Source organism: Heloderma suspectum, chromosome 1 (genome assembly GCF_057233095.1).
Source record: "Heloderma suspectum isolate Gila_16-S chromosome 1, 16-S_ref, whole genome shotgun sequence".
NCBI lineage: Eukaryota > Metazoa > Chordata > Lepidosauria > Squamata > Helodermatidae > Heloderma > Heloderma suspectum.
In genome coordinates, this window is record NC_139458.1 from 191,743,117 (window position 1) to 191,765,642 (window position 22,526).

Consider the following 22,526-nt stretch of genomic DNA (forward strand, 5'->3'; position numbering starts at 1 on the left):
TTTTTATCTAATTCCATAATCTGATGTAGCGTAATACTTACAGAATCTAACATCACTGAGACATAGCCATTAAGTGGTACTATCCACCTCTTTGATTAAATTGCATGTTGAACTTGGCACTGTTGGGGCGTTGTAGAATTCCTGCTAAATATTTATCTGCCAGTGCATTTGTAAAAATAGAAATGATTAAATATGTGATTCTCTTTGGGTATGAAAAAACTTTATTCAATTTGTTAGCCACCCTATATAACAAATTGTTTTCAGGGTGACTTATAAATACAAAAGCACAAATAATTTTTTAAAAATCCCACATAATAAAATCAAAAGCAGCACAACAATAACTCAGTTTAAAAGTAAAGTAGAGGCTAAAATAATAACACGTATATATATCAAGCCATGCAGACTGGGAAATGACATTGTGCTAGTGTAAACTACCTCTAGTGCAACACCAATAGTGCTTGCTGGTGCAACGGTTTTCAATGGAATTTTGAAACAATTATGTATTAATGTGAGATAGCTTTGCGTGTTTCAAGGAAGAAAAATAAGAAAAGCAGTGAGTGGTACGCTTAATTTCTTTGCATACTGGGGGATGCATTGGGATGCATTGAATCTCTGTGTGCCTTCCCAGAAGTGACAGGACCTGTGTTCTTTATATGAAGTGTGGTGGGGACACCAATGATATTTTAAAAGAAATCGACAAAACCAACACGCATGTAATAGTAAAAGGCTTAACATGGATTAAAGGCCATACCAAGAATAGTGCCACTGAAGAGCAACAATGCCCATAAGTGCTTGTTGCTAAGGTCATTGTGACAGGCCCTCTACTGTGACACGTCCCCCAGGTGATTCATGTGTCAGATGGGCAGGAATGCTGTGAGTGACAAAGAACTGAATGTTTTTCTCTCATATTTGGTTAGCAATTCCATTGCTGATGTACTAACAGAGAAAGAGAGTGAGAATGTAAGTGGAATTTCATAGCAGCTTCTGTGTTCTTGTCTGATCATTATCCAGCACATTCCTAGGGGTCTCCTTCCACCCCAGCCAAGGCAGGGTGATCTTTAAAAGACTCAGATGCACAGAGAAATGCACGCCCTCCCCCCACCCCCATTTCAGTGTGCAGGGATGAGGATGCTCTGTTATTTAATGAATTATTTGAATATTTCTGGCCCACACTCTATAAAACATCTCTGGGCAGGATAGAATTAATCAAAACAATTTGACATCAAGTTATAAAGCCACAACAAAAACTCACAGGCCAATATAACATCAGCAAAAGTGAGTCAAACCAAGCCATGGTCACTAAAGAAGATTAAGCCTCCCCTCCCTGCACGGAGATCTCATTGCATCTCTCCTCCCGTACTCTAGCTGATTAGTGCTGGAAACAGCTTTTCACAGCACCACTCAGCTGGAAGGGAGCGAGGTACATGATTTAAATGGGGGAAGACTAGACAGTGTGCAGAGAGGTTACTCTTTCTGCACTCTAGCCTTCCCACAGCCTGCCAAACAGCAGAGAGATCCCAGCACAGCTAGAAATGCTAAATTATCTGCAATCTACACTCAAGCCCTTCACAAGATGCCCTTTATGATTTGTCTATTCCAGTGAGCCCATGAAAGGTGAGGCTCTTCATGTACCCTCATTAGAGGGCGGATGCTATCTGGCAACAAGGGACAGAGCTTTCTCTGTGATGGCCCCCTACTGGAATATCCTCCTCCAAACCTTTATTTTATTTGTCGATACATTTTAAGTGTGGTTATGTTGGTTAGGACTCTTCTATACAGGGATTTGTTTCGGCTTTGCTTTCTTGCAGGACTTGACGGTATGTGAGGGGGTAGTGCACATGATGTCATAATGGTTTCGTGTTCCATGCATCTCCCGTACATTTCTCAGCATGAGAAAACCCATTATTTTTTGACCTGCATGATAATAGCAGTACCTACCACTGCTGTGGATCATTCACTGTGGAACATTTTGTTCTTTGTTGTGGGTGTGGTAATGAAGTGAACTACGATGTTGTCTGTGGGTCTGTTTGCCCACCGCACCTCCTGCATTCAACTCTCCCAGGTGTCTTCCTATCTGTGACATTTCTGCTTCCAGTATGCAACACTGCAGGAACTCTATAAAGAAATGTTGCCTTGAGATTGCAGCAGCAGTTTCTCAGCTCAGGAAGAGTTCTTGCAATTTCCACAACAGCGCTAGAGGAATGTGCACCGTCACTAGTTGGCAGTTGTGGCTGCTTGTCATGCTTAAGGTACTTTTCTTTTTTCTATATTTTGGACGACTTGTGCAGTGGCAGAGTTCTGGAACTCTATTTGCAACCTAGCAAGCAACCGTTTGTTCTAGTACACATATATGTTGTATTAGTTCTCCTGTACATGTGTATCTTTTGTTCAGGTGGATGCGGTTGGAAAAGTACCCACATTTTCTGGCAGATCTGACCTCCACCATGCTTCCAGTATTTTTCCCCATTATTTTTTGCAGGTGGACTTGTACAACTTTGCTACGGCGGTGCTTCAGTACTGTGCCATCTATCAAATGCTTGTTCCAGATGTGTTAGATGCACCTTTTGCTGTGTGTGTGTGTGTGTGTGTGCGCGCGCGCGTGCACACGCTAGCTGTACTGGATCCGTTACCACTACTTGCTTGCCTTTGGGCACTGAAAGGCTTTTCCTTTCTCCAGCAGGTGAGCCAGCCGACAAGGGAAGTGTGTATTGGTGGAGGACATCTTCTGGACAACACTGTGGATAGGTAAAACCTTACATGCCTCATATTATTTTCTGTTTTTAGGAATGTATTGGGCACAGCATGATATACCCATGGGCCATGGTTTGGGTTCAGTTCAGCCCCCATACCATGGGCACTTGCAACAGCACAGATTTACCAATATCTGTTACAAGAAGTGATGCTCTTTCTTCTACAGATGAAGCACTGGACTCTCAGGTGAACAACAGGAGCAATACATGCATTGATGAGTCCTGCCTGTCTGTGGGTAAGTTAGGATTTAGTACTCTGCCTTGACCTACATGCATGCGAAGGTCCATATGCTGATGGAGAGATGTATTGCCATCTGCATCTGTTTATACACATGCTCATACCATACACCTCTCACACCAGTCAGATGGGGTGGGAAATATCTGTTGTTGGGTGTTTGCTGCTCCTTCAACAGAGTGCTCTGGCCAGCCTTCCCTGTGCATTGTCCCTATATCAACAATTATTACTATGTCCTATAAGTGGACCCTATGGCTGGCAAAGGGAGCCCTTGGGGGCTGCGTGAACAGTGCCCGCCTGCAGTTGGTTGGCCTAATATGCCAGTGTATTCTTTCAGCATGTACACACCATCCCATACTTACTTTGACAAGGAGCATGTGCTATCCCCCCACCCAACTGTTCAGGTTATTCCTAAATATTTTTTTACTTCTGCAACCCTTGGGGTTCCCCTAAGCCTGCTGATACCTCTCTCAGGTACATGCAGAATGCCATTTTAGCCACATAAGCTATGATGCTGCAATTAGATGATGGCGATTCCCTTGCCCCTAACAATTCCTCCATAGTCCTGGGCATCTCCTCACCTGCGGAGAGGCATCTCTTAGGTCTGTTGTCGTTCTGGAGATATGGAATGGCACTTTCCTGGGTCAGGATTTTAGGGCCTCCAAGGCAACCTTTGGTGTGTGTGTTTTTTTTAATTTGGCCCCTTCTCCACCAGGACTGAGTTTTCCCCTGTACACAGGGAAAACAATTTAGGTTTTAAAAGCAGTGACTGCATTCTGTCCCTCATCCTTCAGCAGTTTGATGGATCTTACTCCCAGGTAGCTGAGTATAGGATTGCGGCCTAAACTTAGGTTGCATCCAGTCAAATCATTTTATCTCCACATGGCACTAGCATTCTGAGATTACATAAAAATGTTTTAAATTATCACATTATTCATGATGGGGTGTTATTTTGTTCCATAGGAAGGCAGCTCAATTGCTTGCAATTTCTGATGTCAACAATTAAAAGCCCTTCATGTTGTAATAAGTAACATATTAAATATTTTCTACCATTGCAAATTATGTACTCTGAACAGGGAAAAATTAATGGGGTATCACAAACACAATCCTTTTCTCTGCTGATATTTGAAAGGTTTAGAATAATAGAGCACCTTTCTTAGGATGTTTCAATTGTTTCATTTGAAGCCTACCAGAAGATTGAGACATGGGTTTTGGTTTTGAATCTTGGTCTGCCTCCTGTCATTTAAAGATCTTACTTATTGCTTCTTTGTTCTGGAACCTTCTTGTCAATATGTTTATTTCTAGACTGAGATTCCCAAAAATGTTATTGCTGTTGGGTTGGATCCATGGGAGGCTTCTGATTGAGCAAAGGAATGCTGCTAGTGGAATGGAGACGAAGGCGATCTCTGATTTCCCCTTCCCCTGCAGTTCCCTATGCCCCATCTAAATCTGCTCTGAAGGGTTAGTATACTTCCTGCAGAGTTCAGATTTTTCCTAAAAATTATGAGTTTTTAAGGGGGGGGTTGTTTAAATAACCCCACAATTTTATTTACAACTGACAAATATTTGGTATTCAGACCCAAACACACTGTTGTGGGTGAAAATTGATCAAATTTAAAAAATATATAGTTCATGAAAATACTGTGATTTATTTGTTCCAACAGCAGTTAATAAATTATGGTGGAATTAAGATTTGTACGACTAGGCTGGGAAGCTTTGTACAAGACTAAAGTTTGTATTTACAAACTACCCTGGCTATGTGATTTCTGCTCTAACCTGCCATACTCGCTATTGCTTGCATATTCCTCTTCCTGCTTGCCTGGGATCCTTGTCCACACTCTGGAAAAGTGAAGCACATCCTCACTGGACTTTTTACAGATCTCAAATGCTCTCATTTAGCGCCCCTGATCAAGACAAGGGGTTGCATCCAGAATTAAGCTGGATCAACTGTGCTGGTGGAAGTGGACTTCCCCACCTCCTCCTTCCCAAAGCAGCTCCTCCAGCTGCCTGAAAATGCTATATAGAGAGTCAGGAGACTCTGCTGAATGGGGTGAGAGGAATTCCCCTCAAAACAAGCAGAGTCCTTGGATCCAACCCAAGGTAAATGGCAGCAGTGTATAGGGGTACTTCCAGACAGAGGGTTTCCTAGTGCTATTAGTTACAAGATTTTGTGCAGCTATTCCATCTTTTCTTCCTTAACGGATTTTTTTTGTACAAAGAAAAAAGACGGAAGTAGTAGTAGGAAAATATAGGTGGGTTAGAAACTGAAGACAGTGAGTAGCTTATTAAGCCACCGTGGCTTAAAGTGACATCCGAATGCGGACACTGACATCTGTACTCCCTGTAAAATTTCGTAAATAAGGCAGGGTAAATGCAGGATAAAAGCCTCGGCTGAAAGCACCCTAGGCCAGTAAACTTCTGCCTACCCATACTAAAGAAGTGGGGAACTCTGACCTGTGCATAGAGAGAACATCAAGGCTTGGTGGAGAAAAGCTGTTGATATGTACAAACTATTCCCTACATTATACCTCCCCACCCCTCCACCCCACATGGCACAAACTATTGGTTCTTATACTTTTGGTGAAAAAGCACTGGAACACATGCCAGAAACCCACCAAACAATATATTGACGTTGCAGTTACCTAAGAGCTTCTCTACACGAGGCATTTATCGTGTGCTTATCAGTCCCTAGTCACAGTTGTTTACCGATTCTTTAGATAACTCTTCAGTTTCACTTCTGTATCTAAAGAGCACTTTCAGGGAGTTTTTAGAGCAGAAAAAATGTATTTAATTATAAAAGGGAAAGAAACCACTTTTTTCACTTGCATATCTGCACTATTCCACTATATACCACAGTACCACCTAGAGGTTATATAGCGGAAAAGCAGGAAAAGAAATGCTCCTCGTGTGGTGCTTGAATCTCAGTTCTGCAATGAAAGTAGATACAGTCTACAGTGGATTAACAGTCTCATGTAAAAAAGCTCTAAGGCTAGTGGGCAGAAGGTAGAATCTCCAGATGCTTTGGACTCCCAGAAGGCTCTGCTAGCAGGGCCAATGGTAAGGAGTTCTAGGAGCTGAAGTCCAAAACATCTGGAGATCTAGTTTCTGCCCACCCCTGATCTAAGCCAGCCTTCCCCAACCTGGTGTTCTCTAGATCTGTTGCACCACAACTGCCATCATCCCCATTCAGCATGGCACTAGGAGGTCACCAGGTTGGAGAAAGCTGATCTAAGCCTTGCTACATAAGTAAAGATTGTAAACCTGCCCTGGAGGGCTAACAACACATTATGTAGGAACATGTATAAGACAGCCTCAATGCCATTTTTTTTTTAAAAAAGAAACGCACCGGGGGGGGGGGGGGGGCAGGTTTAACTTTTACTCTGCTCCAAATCTCACTCACACACACATGCATTTCGCCTCACACGGAAGAACAACAGCAGGGGAGGGAGCAATCTAGAGCAAAGAAACAGCAAGCAAGGAAAGGGTCGAGTCTCCTTTCCCTCCACCGCCTCTCTGCTCAGCATCTCCCCTGGAGCTGCATTTCGTGTCCCATTGGTGAAAGGACCTTAGGTAGGAACATTGGCAACTGCATGGTCTGTGTTTGGTATGGCAGAAAATTATCCTTTTTAGTACTGTGGTCATTCCTTCATACCAAATTCAGAGTGTTCCATACGAGTTGTTCCATAAGGATTATGAATCACAAGGACTAGTCCCCCTTTTCACGTTTTATTTCTTTTGCAGTTTTCTCAAACACAGTTATTGGAATGTAATTAATTTTAATCTTGGTTTTTTAAAAAAAGTATCAAAATCTACCACATCAAAGGTATACTAAATGTTGCGTGACATAAAAAAGAGGACTTCATTTCAAAATATATCAGTTTATGCCCGAAATCTCTAATGCATAAGTCCCAGGGAAATCAATGGGGCTGAAGCATACAAAGCTATTTTCTTGGGTTACAAATCTAGTACCAGATCCACAGCTCCATCTTCTTTCTGATGTTGTATTCAGGGCTTCTCCACAAGCCGAATTTCGTGTTGGGTTCAACAGAGCGGGCAGCACTCTGGGCGCGGCCGTGTCACTGAAGGGAGGATTAGGTAAGTACTTGTGGAAGCTCCACAGGCACAGGGGAGGAACTCCCAGACGTCCATAAAGCAACGAGCAGGCCTTTTAGCCACATGTTCTGTTACAGCTCATCATGGTGGTAGACATTGTATTCTTTGGCAGATATGAAGCCGTCTCCATCATGGTCGTTCTTTTTAAATATATCAACCAAAATATTCTCATGAACTGATGGGTCACGTTTCTTGCCGTCTCTTTCAAATTCTTTCTTCAAATAATGGTTTATCTGAAGGAATAATTAAAAAAAGCATTCCAGATTTATCTCAAACTTCGTTACACTTGTGCAGTAGCACTACATAAGAAGCTGCCTTACACTGAATCAGACCGTTGGTCCATCTAGCCCAAAACTGTCAACACCGACTGGCGGCAGTTCTTCAGGCTTTCAGGCGGGATCCCTTCCTAACCCCACCTGGAGAAGCTGGGGACTGAACCTGGGACCTTCCGCATGCAAGCAGATGCTCTCCCACTGAGTTATGGCTCCTCCCAATGTACATGTCTACCCTTTGGTGCAGATTTGGGGGTACACAGGAAGTGGTGGGGGCAGGGGGAATCCACTGCACCAGCACTGTCCCTTCTGTTGGTGGATGGCTACCATTGGAGACATCCCACTGAAACTAGCGGCATGCGGTCAAAGATTTGGATGAAATGGTGATACTATGGGCGCTCCTCCCACCCCCCAAAAGGGGGGGAGGCATGCAAAACTTCAGTTTTAACATATAAAAGAACAAACTATAAGAAGGGAGCCTTTAATTCAGTTCTGCCATGGTGCTGGATTGCAAACATCCTAATCAATGAGTTCACGACATTCAACATGTCCTCTGAATACAATTATGTTCAGATCTTAAGTAGCATCTTCAGCCACTTCTACCCATTTAGTAATATCTTGTCCTCTCGGGAGATTCTTCAGGCCCTTCCTTCATGCTTATGGATGCAGCCCCCTACTAATGTCATCCGCAGTTCTGTAGAAAGTGCAGCTTGTGCAAAATGCGACAGCCAGATTAATAACTGGGACCAGAAGGGTCTGAGCATATAAGACCAATTCTGGCCTGTTTGCATTTGCTGCCTGTGTGTTTCCAAGCCCGATTCAAGGTGCCTGTTTTAACCTATAAAGCCTTACATAGCTCGGGACTGCAATACGTGATGGAACGGTTCTCCCGATCCGAATCTCCCCAGACACTACGATCAATATCTGAGGCCTTCCTCTGAGTGCCATTCCAGAAACGCTACTTTCAGCCAGTTTCCCGCTGCTGTAGGAAATTCCTGCTTCTCATTATGCTGGAGGTCATTCCTGCCAGCACAAGGACAGATTGGATACTGCCCAGAGTATCTTCTAGACAGTGCACACCTTACCATGAGACCCTTAGCAACCAGATCCCTAACTTGTGTGGAGCCCTAGACCCAAATTTAGACTTAAGTTTTCAAAGGGATGTACATGTAGATCAGTAATAAAGTGTTCAACCTCTGTACTATTTGCATGGCTACTTAAGTACACTCCTGCTGTTTGTCTTTGCTTTGCTCATATGCTGAACAGAAAGGGCCGGGGAGTTCCAGACAAGATGTGATGTGTCTAACACTCTGTAAGCCAGGGGTGGGCATCTGGCCCCATCACGTCCTGGCATATAGAAGGGGAAGAAATGGAAGCAGTGATAGATTTTACTTTCTTGGGCTCCAAGATCACCACAGACAGTAACTGTAGCCATGAAATTAAAAGACGCTTGCTCCTTGGGAGGAAAGCTATGGCAAACCTAGACAGCATAGTAAGAAGCAGAGACATCACCTTGCCGACAAAGGTCCGTCTAATCAAAGCTATGGTTTTCCCAGTAGTAATGTATGGCTGTGAGAGCTGGACTATAAGGAAGGCTGAGCGCTGAAGAATTGATGCTTTTGAACTGTGGTGCTGGAGAAGACTCTTACGAGTCCCCTGGACTGCAAGGAGGTCAAATCAGTCAATCCTCAAGGAAATCAACCCTGAGTGCTCATTGGAAGGACAGATACTGAAGCTGAAGCTCCAGTATTTTGGCCACCTAATGCGAAGAGAAAACTCTCTGGAAAAGACCCTGATGCTGGGAAAGACTGAAGGCAAAAGGAGAAGGGGACGGCAGAGGATGAGATGGCTAGATAGCATCACCGATGCAATGAATATGAACTTGAGCACATTCCGGGAGAGAGCGCAGGACAGGAAGGCCTGGCGTGTTATGGTCCATGGGGTCACGAAGAGTCGGACATGACTGAACAACAACAAGATGTTTTGGCCAACAACTCTCATCAGTCCTAGCCAACATAGCCAATGGTGAGGGATGACGGGAGTTCTAGCCCACACTGTCTGGAGGGCCACAAGTTGCCCAGCACTACCGTAAAATCAAGAAAAGGTGGTTGTCGCTTTCAACCTATGTACTGGTAGACAAATAACATTAAAAATGAGTACTACTTACCTATCTTGAAATATTAGAAGAAGAAACAACAAAGGTGTGCAGACTGACCTGAACTATATACTGAAATGGCGATGCTATGGGAACTCCCCCCCCAAAAAAAAAGGAGGAGGGGAGGGAAATAAGACTTCAGTTTTACCATAGGAAAGAACAGATTGTAAAAAGGGAACCTTTAATTCAATTTTGCCCCGGTGCTAGATTTTTAAAAAAGCTATAGACAGCTTATAAACAAATAAGGGGCAGGTGTAATGGGGAACTACTGCAATGGGGTGCTTCAGAATATTACTCATGTTACCTCATGTCTCGAAAGCTTTTTGTCATTATCCATGTCTATCTGAGAAAATGCTTCAACACTGCGAGGTCCTTGAGTTACTGCATACAGTTCGATCTCAAAGATCAATGTCGCATTCGGTGGAATCTTTGCTGGTTCTAAGAATGTAACAAGAGCGTTTTAGGAACCGCAAACTGAGATGACAGATAATTTTAACCAAAGGCAGCAGTACTTCTATGGGTATTTAGCAATGAGGGATCCTCCGTCAGATCTATTTGTTATTAAGATACCATAACCTGAATCTGAGACAGCCCTCCTGACCATTAGGGACACACTCCAACTGGATGTTCCCCTCTGCATGCCCCCAAATTAATGGGAGCTGTATGCCCATTGGGGATGTGCTATAGTATTTCAAGGTGGATTGTGTCAGTCTTTCTAAATTGGTTAACTACTCACTCACAAAAAACAGCTGCTCTGAATTAGTTTCATAGGGCAATATCCAGTGCTGGCAATCCATCAGTGTGCATCAGGTTGCGCTAGTGGGAATGAATACTAGTGCAATGGGAAGCTAGCACTTGCTACAGCAACCCCCTGAAACTAGCTCAGACTAGCATTTCCGGAAGGAGACGGGTCAGCGGAGCTCCCTTCCACAAGCACTGCTGGCTTGTTCTGTTCCAGAAACGCTAGCTTGGGCTAGTTTCCGGTTGCTTTAGCAAGCACTAGCTTTCTGTTGCACTAGCGGTCATTCCTGCTGACGCAACAGCACCACTGAATCCTGTCCACTGTGTGCGAAAGCATCTTGATGAAGCAACTCCCTGCTTCAGCCAGCACCCCTCTGTTGTGCCTGGGGTGGGCAGCAAACGGAAGGATGAGTTGCCTAGCAAGGTTAGTGGCGCTCTCACTGGCTTGCCCATGCTGTAGAGGCCTGGGCAGGCCATTGGCCAATTGGGCAGACCAGAAGTGGAACTCAGGAACTTTGTCCGTCTGGTCTGCTCTGGGGCTATAAATTCAGACCACCTGACTAAGGGGGATACTATTTTCCTCACCTGTATTAGAAAGCTCCTTGAGAAACATGAAATGGCTAATCAATCAGGCCTGAACAGCTACTCCATAAAAAATAAAGCATAATTTAGAAGATGCCTTTAGGACACGGGTTGTGTCCGTCCAGATGTTTTGGTCCACAATTCCTATCAGACCTAGACAGCATCCCCAATGGTGAGGGGGGTTCTAGGCCAAAACATCTGGAGAGACACAAGTTGCCCACACCTTGCTTTAGGGGTACAGGGAACAGCAGGGTCAAGAGTCCAGCTATAAAAACATCTAAGCTTTAAGGAAGAAAATGGGGTTCAAGGAAAATCCGTGTTTAGTGTATCACAATGTCTTCTTGTATTAAAATTTCATTAAAAAGTTCTAACAGGCTTTGTGGAGGAAAGGGTAATGAAAATGGCAGACAGGTAACCATAATGGAGGACTGAGCTTCCAAAATCATTCCGAAGTAAGTATTTGGCAAGCCATGCACATGCAATTAATAAGTAGAGAATCTGGTCCTCTTTGTATGGGGATTCATCTAAAATGACCCAATCTAAAATTACGGCATGCAGAAGCTATAGCTCAGTGGTAGGGCATCTGCTTTGCCTACAAAAGGTCTCTGGTTCAGTCCCTGGAATCTCCAGGTAAGGTGGGGAAAGACTCCTGTCTGAGATCATGGCGAGCCACTGCCAGTCAGTGTGGACAGGATTGAGCTAGAATCTAGCTGCTAGATGGACCAATGGTCTTATTCAATATAATGCAGCGTCCCATATTCCTAGATTTTATTTTTGAGCGTCTATGGATGGCTCTGAATGCTAAAAGCTGTAACAGCCTTCATGAACAAAGGGAACATCAAAAGTCAGATGTAGAATTCACAGTAAATAAAAAGGCAATGATAACCTTTTATGTAGAGCCTCAGACAGCCCTGCACATCTTGTGATCCACTCATGGTCCTCCAGATGTTTTGGCCTACAACTCCCATCATCCTTCACCACTAGTTAGCATTGATGTGAGCTGTAGGCCAAAACACCTGGAGGGCCACAATACATGGCTCTCCAGCCATGTATTGCGGCCTGCCAGGGGTTGACCGACAATCCCACCCTGCCCCCACCACACATGCTTTTGAAAAAAGTGTTTGGGAAGCAAAAACACAAGACTTACTGAATTGGGGGGAGGGTTGTTAACTGGAGGATACATCTAGCATGACAGGTCACCAATTTCACAAGGCTGGTCCAAGAGATCTTTTTCATAAAATTGTTTTGTGAAAGCCTAGACACATGTAGAAGCAGCAACATATACAGCTTATGTTTTGTAACTGCTCAGTTTCTAAGTTAAGTAGCTAAATTAAAAAGAAAAAGGTTTCAGATGCTAGCAGTTCTGAGAACAATACATACCACAGGAAAACCATGGAAAGATCTAGAAAGCCACATGCATTCTTGACATTCAGAACTAGTGCCATCTTGCCCAGCATGCAGGGCTATGCTCTGACAGAGAACAAACGAGTTCTAGGTGGAGTGAGGGGAAAAAAAGACCTTCTTCAAATGCAGCCTAAAACAAATAGTCATAGTTAGTGTTTGGTAATCATGCAATGCTTGTTTGCTCTTTCAGAATACCTGGTGACAAATCAAGACATGTTAATTTGGCTGTTGAACTGATGCCAAATTAATCCCTGGCTTCAGCAGAATTTGAAGCACAGGTGAAGTTGACCTATGGAAGTTTTATGCAAAGGTGGTGGGACACCTCTTTCAGCCTGAGGATGGAATTCAGTTGCAGAGAAGTTCTTGGAGGCCACATTCCAGTAGTGGGAGGGGGAAAAGGGGGGCAAAGGCAAAAGGGGTGGGACCAAAAATACAACAAATACCAGCATATTGTAGATTAAAGCTTTTACTACCCATAACTAAGCCTTACAAGAGGGATTTCAACCTTTCAGAAGGGGGGGGGAACTGTACAAAAGTTGGGAAACCACCAAAATCACAATAGCCAGTGGTTGGGAGAAAGGGGGTAGGGCCAGGAGAAGGGGGTGTGACCATCTGGGGAATGCCATAGGGCCTGATTGGGACCCCAGGAGGGCTGGATGTGACCCCCAGGCCCAAGGTTCCCCACCCCTCTTTTTATACATCGTTGCAATACCATAGCAGCTGGGTATCTAGATGCTTCAAGCAACGTTGGTTCCAATTAAAATTCAAAAGAGACAGGCTCCAACCCAATTACATCAGTCGTGACTAAGTCCCATTAGAACAAGTCAGTCGCAACTATCTCAAGTCCCACTTGGACTCAGTCGCAATGAGCTTTAGCTAGACTGGGGCCATGGTGAAGGTTCACTCATTGGGACTCTGACAGGGAGATATGTGAGCTGTCCTCTGAGCTGATCCTTTTTCAAATCAAATCTTCTCTATGGGGTCAGTGAACCTAGAAGCAGGATGCTCAAGGGTCAGGCTACACTGCTGATGGGTCTGAAACATGGGCTCCATTCAGACATAATGCCAAACTTTTATCCTGCAGGCAGGCATGATTTCTTCCATCCTCACCATGTGGGAGCCTTCCCCCAGCTCCTGGATTTTGCTAACCAGTTTGCTGTGATGCTCAAACTGGCAAACTTCAGTTGGCACTAACCGCCAAACCACTGTTTGCAAGCTCATTTCAAGCAGCGCTGACAAACCATGATTTGGAGGAAAGGCACTAACCATAGTTTGGCAGTTGGGACTTCATGACAAACTATGGTCTGAACAAATCAGGAAGAGGAAGAAGGAGGGAGAGAGAAGGAGGCTGTGCCCAAACCTGTGGAGCTCCTTGTGACCATCTGTCTGGATTGAGCCAGGAGCACTTTCCAGCGCTTCTACTGGCTGAGCAATCTTTAGAAATTCAATATGCAATTTCATCCATTGACTGCTTATACAAGTTCTACAGCTGCCCCACAATAAAGGATAACTTCAAAGAAAAGTACAATGAATTCATTGCATCATCCATGCAAAACTCGAATCCCTTATGGAGAGAAAACTTCCATGATCGTACTGATCTGCTGAAAATATTCAGCAGATCATCAGGGGCTCTTTCCTCACCACTGTCTCCCCTTGTGCAAACAGGCTGCAATGGGAACGGGGGAGGCCAAAGACGGCCTTTGACAAACTTTGCCATCAACTCAGGAGTGGTATGTGGGGCTTTTATGGCAAGAAAAGCAGAGCAGCCCATCCGGGAGTGCATCCCCTCTTGACACATATACAGGGCATATCACAGAAGCTACTGTTTGCATCTTGACAGGGTTAGATATCTGTTACCAGATATTTATCCAGCATTTGGGGTTGGATCCAGAACCTGCCTTCTGTGAGAGGAAGAGCTCTGCTCGCAGAAGGTCCCTCTGCCCAATTTTTAGGGATCCTGCCTTCCTACCACACTACAGCTCACCCCATTTAGCAGGGCCCCCAGACACTCTGTATTGAGTTTTCAGGGAGCAGGAGGGGCTGCCGTGGGAAGGAGGGGGCAGGGAAGTACACTTCTGACAGTACAGTTGATCCAGCTTAAATCTGGACCCAACCCAGGATCTATATGAATTCAGTTTGCTTATAGATCCCGTTTGTGGACCTCAGAGACTGCTTTTGCACTGTCCTACTAGTGTAACTAAGCCTGAAGACAAGTAACTGGAATAACACATTCTTCCCTGTTTACTCCTGCCTCCTCTTCTCACCCCTTCCTCTATTGCTTCCCCGTTGCAAACTTCAGACTGTAAGCTCCCTGGGGCAGAGACGTGTCCTATATAAAATGCCATACACATTGATGGCACCATCATGACCAGAATATGTTTTTCCTATTTTGAGTTTGACAACATTCAAATTAAGTATAAATGCAACAAAACCTGGACTAAATCCAAGCAGTAATTTCTCAGTGTCACTACCACTAAAAAGTGCTACTGGATAATAACATCTAGAGAAGAAGGTAGAAAAAAAACAAAACACAATTCTGTTTCTGGTTTTCAAGAGTAATATGTTTGTGGATCAATCTGTTTCAGCACTCGTTTCACTGTAGTTTAGCTGAAACAATATAAAGTAGAGAGAACAGATATTATTAGTTTTGTTTTACCATATCCATGCTTTCCATAGGCTAGTGAAGGAGGAATGATCACTTTTCGTTTCTCTCCAGGACACATATTCATCATCGCAATATCTAAGCCTTTAATTACTTGCCCAACACCAAGGACAAACCATTTTGGATGGCCATCATTTTGTGTTCGACTACAAAGAAAAGAAAATTAAGAAAGAGACATTTTAAATTATACTGTTAAATTTTAAGAAACTAGTTTAATATATAGGGACAGCATCATCCACCGTGAACATTTATTAGTACTTTTAATTTGTACTCCCGCTGAATGCAATTGATTTTAATACATCACTTTCATGCTCACAATTCAGCTGGTCTTTGTGTTGATTATATCCTGTCTTGGCCTGTGACTGTAACAGTTACAGAGATGCAATAAATGATTAAATACCCAGTACTGTTTATACTACTCAGACTCCCTCCCCACCATTATTTTCATTCAAGGCAAGTACAGGGTTCTATTAGTCTAGGAGTGGGCAACTTTGGGGGACCTGGGGGCCGCTTTTGCCCCTTGAACCCCCTGTGAGTTGCACTCTGCAGGGTGCCCCCCCCCCCGGCCTCTGTTGTTGTTGTTGTTGTTCAGTCGTTCAGTCGTGTCCGACTCTTCGTGACCCCATGGACCATAGCACGCCAGGCCTTCCTGTCCTGCGCTCTCTCCCGGAGCGTGCTCAAGTTCATATTCATTGCATCCGTGATGCCATCTAGCCATCTCATCCTCTGCCGTCCCCTTCTCCTTTTGCCTTCAGTCTTTCCCAGCATCAGGGTCTTTTCCAGGGAGTTTTCTCTTCGCATTAGGTGGCCAAAATATTGGAGCTTCAGCTTCATTATCTGTCCTTCCAATGAGCACTCAGGGTTGATTTCCTTTAGGATGGACTGATTTGACCTCCTTGCAGTCCAGGGGACTCGTAAGAGTCTTCTCCAGCACCACAGTTCGAAAGCATCAATTCTTCGGCGCTCAGCCTTCCTTATAGTCCAGCTCTCACAGCCATACATTACTACTGGGAAAACCATAGCTTTGATTAGACGGACCTTTGTCGGCAAGGTGATGTCTCTGCTTCTTACTATGCTGTCTAGGTTGACCATAGCTTTCCTCGCAAGGAGCAAGCGTCTTTTAATTTCATGGCTACAGTCACCGTCTGCGGTGATCTTGGAACCCAAGAAAGTAAAATCTGTCACTGCTTCCATTTCTTCCCCTTCCATATGCCAGGAAGTGATGGGGCCAGATGCCATGATCTTCGTTTTTTTAATGTTGAGTTTCAAACCAGCTTTTGCACTCTCTTCTTTCACCCTCAACAAGAGGCTCTTTAGATCCTCTTCGCTTTCTGCCATTAGGGTGGTATCGTCTGCATATCGGAGGTTGTTGATAATTCTCCCGGCAATCTTAATTCCGACCTCTGATTCATCCAACCCGGCATTTCTCATGATGTACTCTGCATATAAGTTAAATAAGCAGGGTGACAATATGCAGCCTTGTCGTACTCCTTTCCCAATTTTGAACCAATCGGTTGTTCCATGTCTGGTTCTTACTGTTGCTTCTTGACCCTCGTACAGGTTTCTCAGGAGACAGGTAAGGTGGTCTGGTACTCCCATCACTTTAAGAATTTGCCACAGTTTGTTGTGATCCACACAATCAAAGGCTTTAGCGTAGTCAATGAAGCAGAAATAGACGTTTTTCTGGAATTCTCTTGCTTTCTCCATGATGCAGCGAATGTTGGCGATTTGATCTCTAGTTCCTCTGCCTCTTCGAAACCCAGCTTGTACTTCCGGTAATTCTCGGTTCGCATACTGCTGAAGCCTAGCTTGTAGGATTTTGAGCATCACCTTGCTGGCATGTGAAATGAGCGCAATTGTGCGGTAGTTTGAACACTCTTTGGCGTTGCCCTTCTTTGGAATTGGAATGTAAACTGACCTTTTCCAGTCTTGTGGCCACTGTTGAGTGTTCCAGATTTGTTGGCATATTGAATGCAGCACTTTAACAGCATCATCTTTTAGGATTTTAAATAGCTCGGCTGGAATACTGTCATCTCCGCTAGCTTTGTTGTTACTAATGCTTCCTAAGGCCCACTTGACTTCACTCTCTAGGATGTCCGGCTCAAGTTCAATGACCGCACTATCATGGCTATCAGGGACATTCAGCTCTTTCCTGTATAGTTCTTCTGTGTATTCTTGCCACCTCTTCTTAATCTCATCTGCTTCTGTTAGGTCCCTGCCTTCTTTGTCCTTTATCATGCCCGTCTTTGCACAAAACGTTCCCTTGAGATCTCCAATTTTCTTGAAGAGATCTCTAGTCTTTCCCATTCTGTTGTTTTCCTCGATTTCTTTGCATTGTTCATTTAAGAAGGCCTTCTTGTCTCTCCTTGCTATTCTCTGGAACTCTGCATTCAGTTGGGTATATCTTCCCCTTTCTCCCTTGCTTTTCGCTTCCCTTCTTTCGTGAGCTACTTGTAAAGCCTCATCAGACAGCCACTTTGCTTTCTTGCATTTCTTTTTCTTTGGGATGGATTTCGTTGCTGCCTCCTGAACAATGTTACGGACCTCCGTCCATAGTTCCTCAGGCACTCTGTCTATCAGGTCTAATCCCTGAAATCTATTCCTCACCTCCACTGTATATTCATCAGGGATATGATTTAGGTCATACCTGAACGGTTTAGTGGTTTTCCCGACGTTCTTCAATTTAAGCTGAAATTTTGCAAGAAGCAGCTCATGATCTGAGCCACAGTCAGCTCCAGGTCTTGTTTTTACTGACTGTATGGAGCTTCTCCATCTTTGGCTGCAAAGGACATAATCAATCTGATTTCGATATTGACCATCTGGTGATGTCCATGTGTAGAGTCGCCTCTTGTGCTGTTGGAAAAGAGTGTTTGCTATGATCAGCATGTTCTCTTGGCAAAACTCTATTAGCTTTTGTCCTGCTTCATTTTGTACACCAAGGCCATGCTTGCCTGTTATCCCGGTGATTTCTTGACTTCCTACTTTAGCATTCCAATCCCCTATGATGAAGAGGACATCTTTTTTTGGTGTTAGTTCTAGAAGGCGTTGTAGGTCTTCATAGAACCGATCAACCTCAGCTTCTTCGGCCTCAGTGGTTGGGGCATAGACTTGAATTACTGTGATGTTGAATGGTTTGCCTTGGATTCGTACTGAGATCATTCTATCATTTTTAAGATTGTACCCCAGTACTGCTTTTCCCACCCTTTTGTTGACTATGAGTGCTACTCCATTTCTTCTAAGGGATTCTTGCCCACAATAGTAGATATGATAGTCACCTGAATTAAATTCGCCCATGCCTGTCCATTTGAGTTCGCTGATTCCCAAGATGTCGATGTTCAATCTTGCCATCTCATGTTTGACCACCTCCAGCTTACCTTGATTCATTGATCTGACATTCCAGGTTCCTAAACAATATTGTTCTTTACAGCATCGGATTTTCTTTTCACCACCAGACACATCCACAGCTGAGTGTCCTTTCGGGTTTGGCCCAGCCGCTTCACTCTTTCTGGAGCTACTTGGAAATACCCTCTGCTCTTCCCCAGTAGCATATTGGACACCTTCCGACCTGAGGGGCTCATCTTCCGGCGTCATCTCGTTTAGCCTTGTGATACATTCCATGGGGTTTTCTTGGCAGGAATACTGGAGTGGGTTGCCATTTCCTTCTCCAGTGGACCACATTTTGTCAGAACTCTCTGCCATGACCTGTCCGTCTTGGGTGGCCCTTCACGGCATAGCTTATGGCTTCATTGAGTTACGCAAGCCCCTTCGCCACAACAAGGCAGTGATCCATGAAGGGGATCTCTACGCCGGCCTCTACGGAGCACTAAACTGGCCAAATCTAGCTTGTTTTGAAGCTAAATTTGACCTGCAGTAGCTTCGGAATGCTACATGGGTCAAATTAAGAACAAGCTAAATTTAGCTCATTTAGTGCTCCATTGGGCTAATGTGGCCATTTTGAGGAGGGAACTTTTTTTTGCCATGGTGGGGGCCATACCAGGGCTCCATGCTGCCCACCCCTGTACTAGCTTCTCCGGACCATAGGATGCTGTGCAAAGCGGCCACCAGCAGCTTCACCACCACGCTGAGAGCATATGTGCTATTATGAAACACTCCTGTGCCACACTGAAGACAGTAGGCGACTACCATTATACCAGCTCCAGTGGTCAAGCTCCACTGTACCATTGGTACAGTTGTGCACAATCTAGGGACTCTAGCAGTGTAGCTCCATACCCTCAAGATCAGGCCGACACAGATGGAAGTAGGGTTAGATATTGCTCAGTGGAGAAAGGAGTCATTCCGGTGCGCACAATCTAGGAGAAAAGCCTTATATAAGCATTCCTCTCTCCTGCACCACCCAAAATAGCCGGGGGAGGCTCAGGATCAATTTGAAAGGCGATGAGGGATCAGCCCTCTGAACAGGAGAGGCTCCTTATACATCTCAAGGAGCTCCATGCATATATTTAGATATACATCTCTAACACAGTGTTTCCCAATCTTGGGTCCCCAAATGCTGTTGGACTACAACTCCCTGCCAGCATGGCCAATGGTCAGGAATGATGGGAGCTGTAGTTCAACATCATCTGGGGATCCAAGATTGGGGAAACACTGCGAATGCTTCCAGACGGAGGCTCTTATCGCCAACAATCAAAAGGCACTGTGCAACTATTCCAGCTTTTCTTCCTGAACATATTTTTTTTTTCTGGTAAGAGAAACAGTGGAAGAAGTGGTGGGAAAGCACAGGAGGGCTACAAATTGAAGGTGACATCGTCTGGACCCCCTAGTAAAAATCTGTGAAAGGGGCGGTGCGACTGCGCAATAAAGGCCTTGTCCGGAAACACCCTGTGTCTCCCATATATCTAAGCATACACATGCTGCAACAGAAGGGCTACTTACCCCCATCTGCTTTCTTAAGAAAATGTAGGAAGTTGCTCTCTGGTCCACATATCTTAGACATACAAGTTAAACACATACCGAATATATATGTGCACACTGTGTAATGCATACATGCATGTTCTTAAACGACACTGAGAGCATCTGTGAATTCTGATGCGCAAGGAAGCATGTACATGCTAACGCTGCAACCCTTTGGGAGTAATCCCCGTTGATGGCAGGAGAGCTTACTCCCTAGTAAACTTGCCTAGGACCAGTGGTGTAGTGGAGGCAGGGCTCGCAGGGACGCAGCCCCGGCACTTTTTCGTTAGCAGGGACTCTGATGTCATCTGTCACCCCCCTCAGAATTCCCTGTTCCCTCTGAGCTTAGCTGCGATCCTCACTGTAACTGTGGGGGGAATGAATTTTCCAAGCAACAATATATTGTTCCATGTTGGAATGCAAAGTATTTGGGATGACTTGGTCTGGAATGGGCAATTAAGACCTAGTCGCTTTACCGAAGACATGCTCCTGGTGGAGATGAATCTCCTAGAACTGGTCTGTTGATATGGATCGACACAGCTGCCTGACATTTTTGGACTGCCCTTGGAGACTGTCAACAAATTTACCACTACACCATTGTGTGTGTGTAGTTCAATCCAGCTGGGTGTGTGGCCGTTTCTGTTGGAATGGGAGTGGGGAGATATAATGAAGGAGCTTAGGGAAGGCTAATGGGTAACGTTGGGGCACTAAGGGAGTGTGCAAGGAGGCTGTTTAAATGAGAAGGGTTCTGTCCATGAGTGCTGAGTTGAGAGGGTAAAGCTTCCATAGAGCATCATATTTTGAAAACCTAAAATGTTTGTGTTTGAGTGAGTGAGTGAAAAAGATTTTAACACCCCTACATTTTTTCTCAGACATCCAGTTGTAATACCCCTGCCTTACTCTCAGCTGCACTGTTTTTGGCTCCCAGCTAAAGGCTGTATATCTTACAAGGTTGTGTAATCTTAGAAGGGGGCATGGCTGTCACAAAGGGACCCTGCACTTCTGGATTTGCCACTAGGCTACTGCCTAGGACTGCGCTGCACAGTATATATTCATGCTAGCAAGGAATCGTTCCACTTATTAACAGATCAAACCGAGTATTTGCTTCCGGCATTTTATCTGCAACTTGGGACGAGTCCAATGGCATCTCCACACTAGCCTAATATACTGCATTTAAAACGGGGCTTTCTGCTTCTGTTTTAAATGCAGGATTACAACAACTCCCTTTTTCACATTTCCCCCTTCCCCGTATCTGAGTCTTCCATTATCTTTCATTGATCTCGCTCCTCTTCCGGCTTTTCCTCTTTTCACGGAGGGAACTCAAGTGCAACGCACCGGGGCAATTTGATAGCTCATTATCTACGATCTATATAATAACGGAACAAAGGGCGTTTAGTGCAGGAGACGCCTTGGAGGGTCACGGCGTCATGTAAAGCGCCCGCAATCTTCCCCGAAATCGCAATCTCACTCGCAGGATAAAAGGTCCACGTGAAGAAATCCCGAAACAACCAGCCCCCGGGCGTAGGGCAGTCAAAGCACCGCCACTGCCTTACCTGCAATAGAACTTGGATTTATCACTGGCCAGGTACCCGTCATAATGGGCATTAAGCAGATCCCCCTTCTTGCTCTTGGACTGGCAGTTTTCGGGGACGTGCACGACTTCTATCTGCACGTCGTCCGCGGGGGATGCCCCCTCGGTCCGCGGGGGAAGCAGGGCGAGCGCCTGCAGGACCAAGCACAGCTTCGCGCCGAAAGGCATCGCGGCGGCCGGAGCGCTCCGCTGCAAGCGAGGACGCGCGGACGACTCGAGGCAGCCCGGCGCTCCGTCCCGGGGCTGCGTGGCACTGGCATTGTTCGACGTCACGGGAGCCGACAGAGGCGTGGCCGCGGGGGACGCCAGGCGCCGCCTCGCTTCGCCTTGCGTCGGCGGGTGAGCAGCTGGCGCAGGTCTGCCCTGCTCGCCCTCCCGCCGCCCCTGCGTGTCCTGCGCCCCCCTTCCCCCGCCTTGACTTTTCCCCGTGTGGGTCTGGCGGACTCTTTGGGACGTGCAAGACGCGGAGCTGCTTAATGTCATGCATCAGCGGAAGCTCTCCTTCCCCAGTTAAAGCCAGGCAGTGCTAAGGGTGGTCCGGGAGGGCGGCGATCGGGGAGGGCAGGACCGCGGAGCTGCCGCCGCCGAGGGGCTCGGGGCAGTGCTCCTTCTCCCTCCCGTGCAGCGGAAGCGAGGCCCCGATTATATTCTAGAGGAGCTCCCTCGGAGACACTCCCACCGCGCACGCGATTTTTAGAAAAATCGTATTTTCTTTGGGTTGCATCTTTTCCTCCCCCGTGCTCGAGACGGGGGAACGGCAGGCGCCGTGGATCCAACGTTGATCCTACTTAGAGCGGACGCGCTGTAATGAATGGGACTTCACGTGAGATCCGACCCTTGGAAGCGATGCCCGCGATCTTGTGCATGGGTCTTTGGAAGTCGCATCCCACTGCGTTCATTGGGACTTTGCTCCCGAATAGGGGCGGGTTAGGATCGCGGCCTAAAAGGTGCACCGAGCGCGTGAGGCGGAACAGAAAGGCGGGCGGGTGCGTGCATTACAGAGAAAGCATGGAAGCTTGACTGCCCCCGGCAGGGCGCAGCGAGAAAGCCTGTGCGCGCGCTCCTTCTGTCTTGCCCGGGGGGACGGGCGGGGGGGGGGGGGAGGAACGG

At 45.7% G+C, this 22,526-nt stretch overlaps 1 protein-coding gene across 1 annotated transcript; it reads right to left on the reverse strand.

The window, feature by feature from the left end:
• Positions 1-211: 211 nt before the first annotated feature.
• Positions 212-21,693, reverse strand: FKBP7 (FKBP prolyl isomerase 7). Its single transcript, XM_084814714.1, has 4 exons — positions 21,379-21,693; positions 14,909-15,060; positions 9,830-9,963; positions 212-7,331 (listed from the first exon to the last, which is right to left on the reverse strand). The coding sequence occupies exons 1-4, from the start codon at positions 21,582-21,584 to the stop codon at positions 7,170-7,172; spliced, it is 654 nt and encodes a 217-aa protein (XP_084670840.1). The 5' UTR covers positions 21,585-21,693; the 3' UTR covers positions 212-7,169.
• Positions 21,694-22,526: the final 833 nt, after the last annotated feature.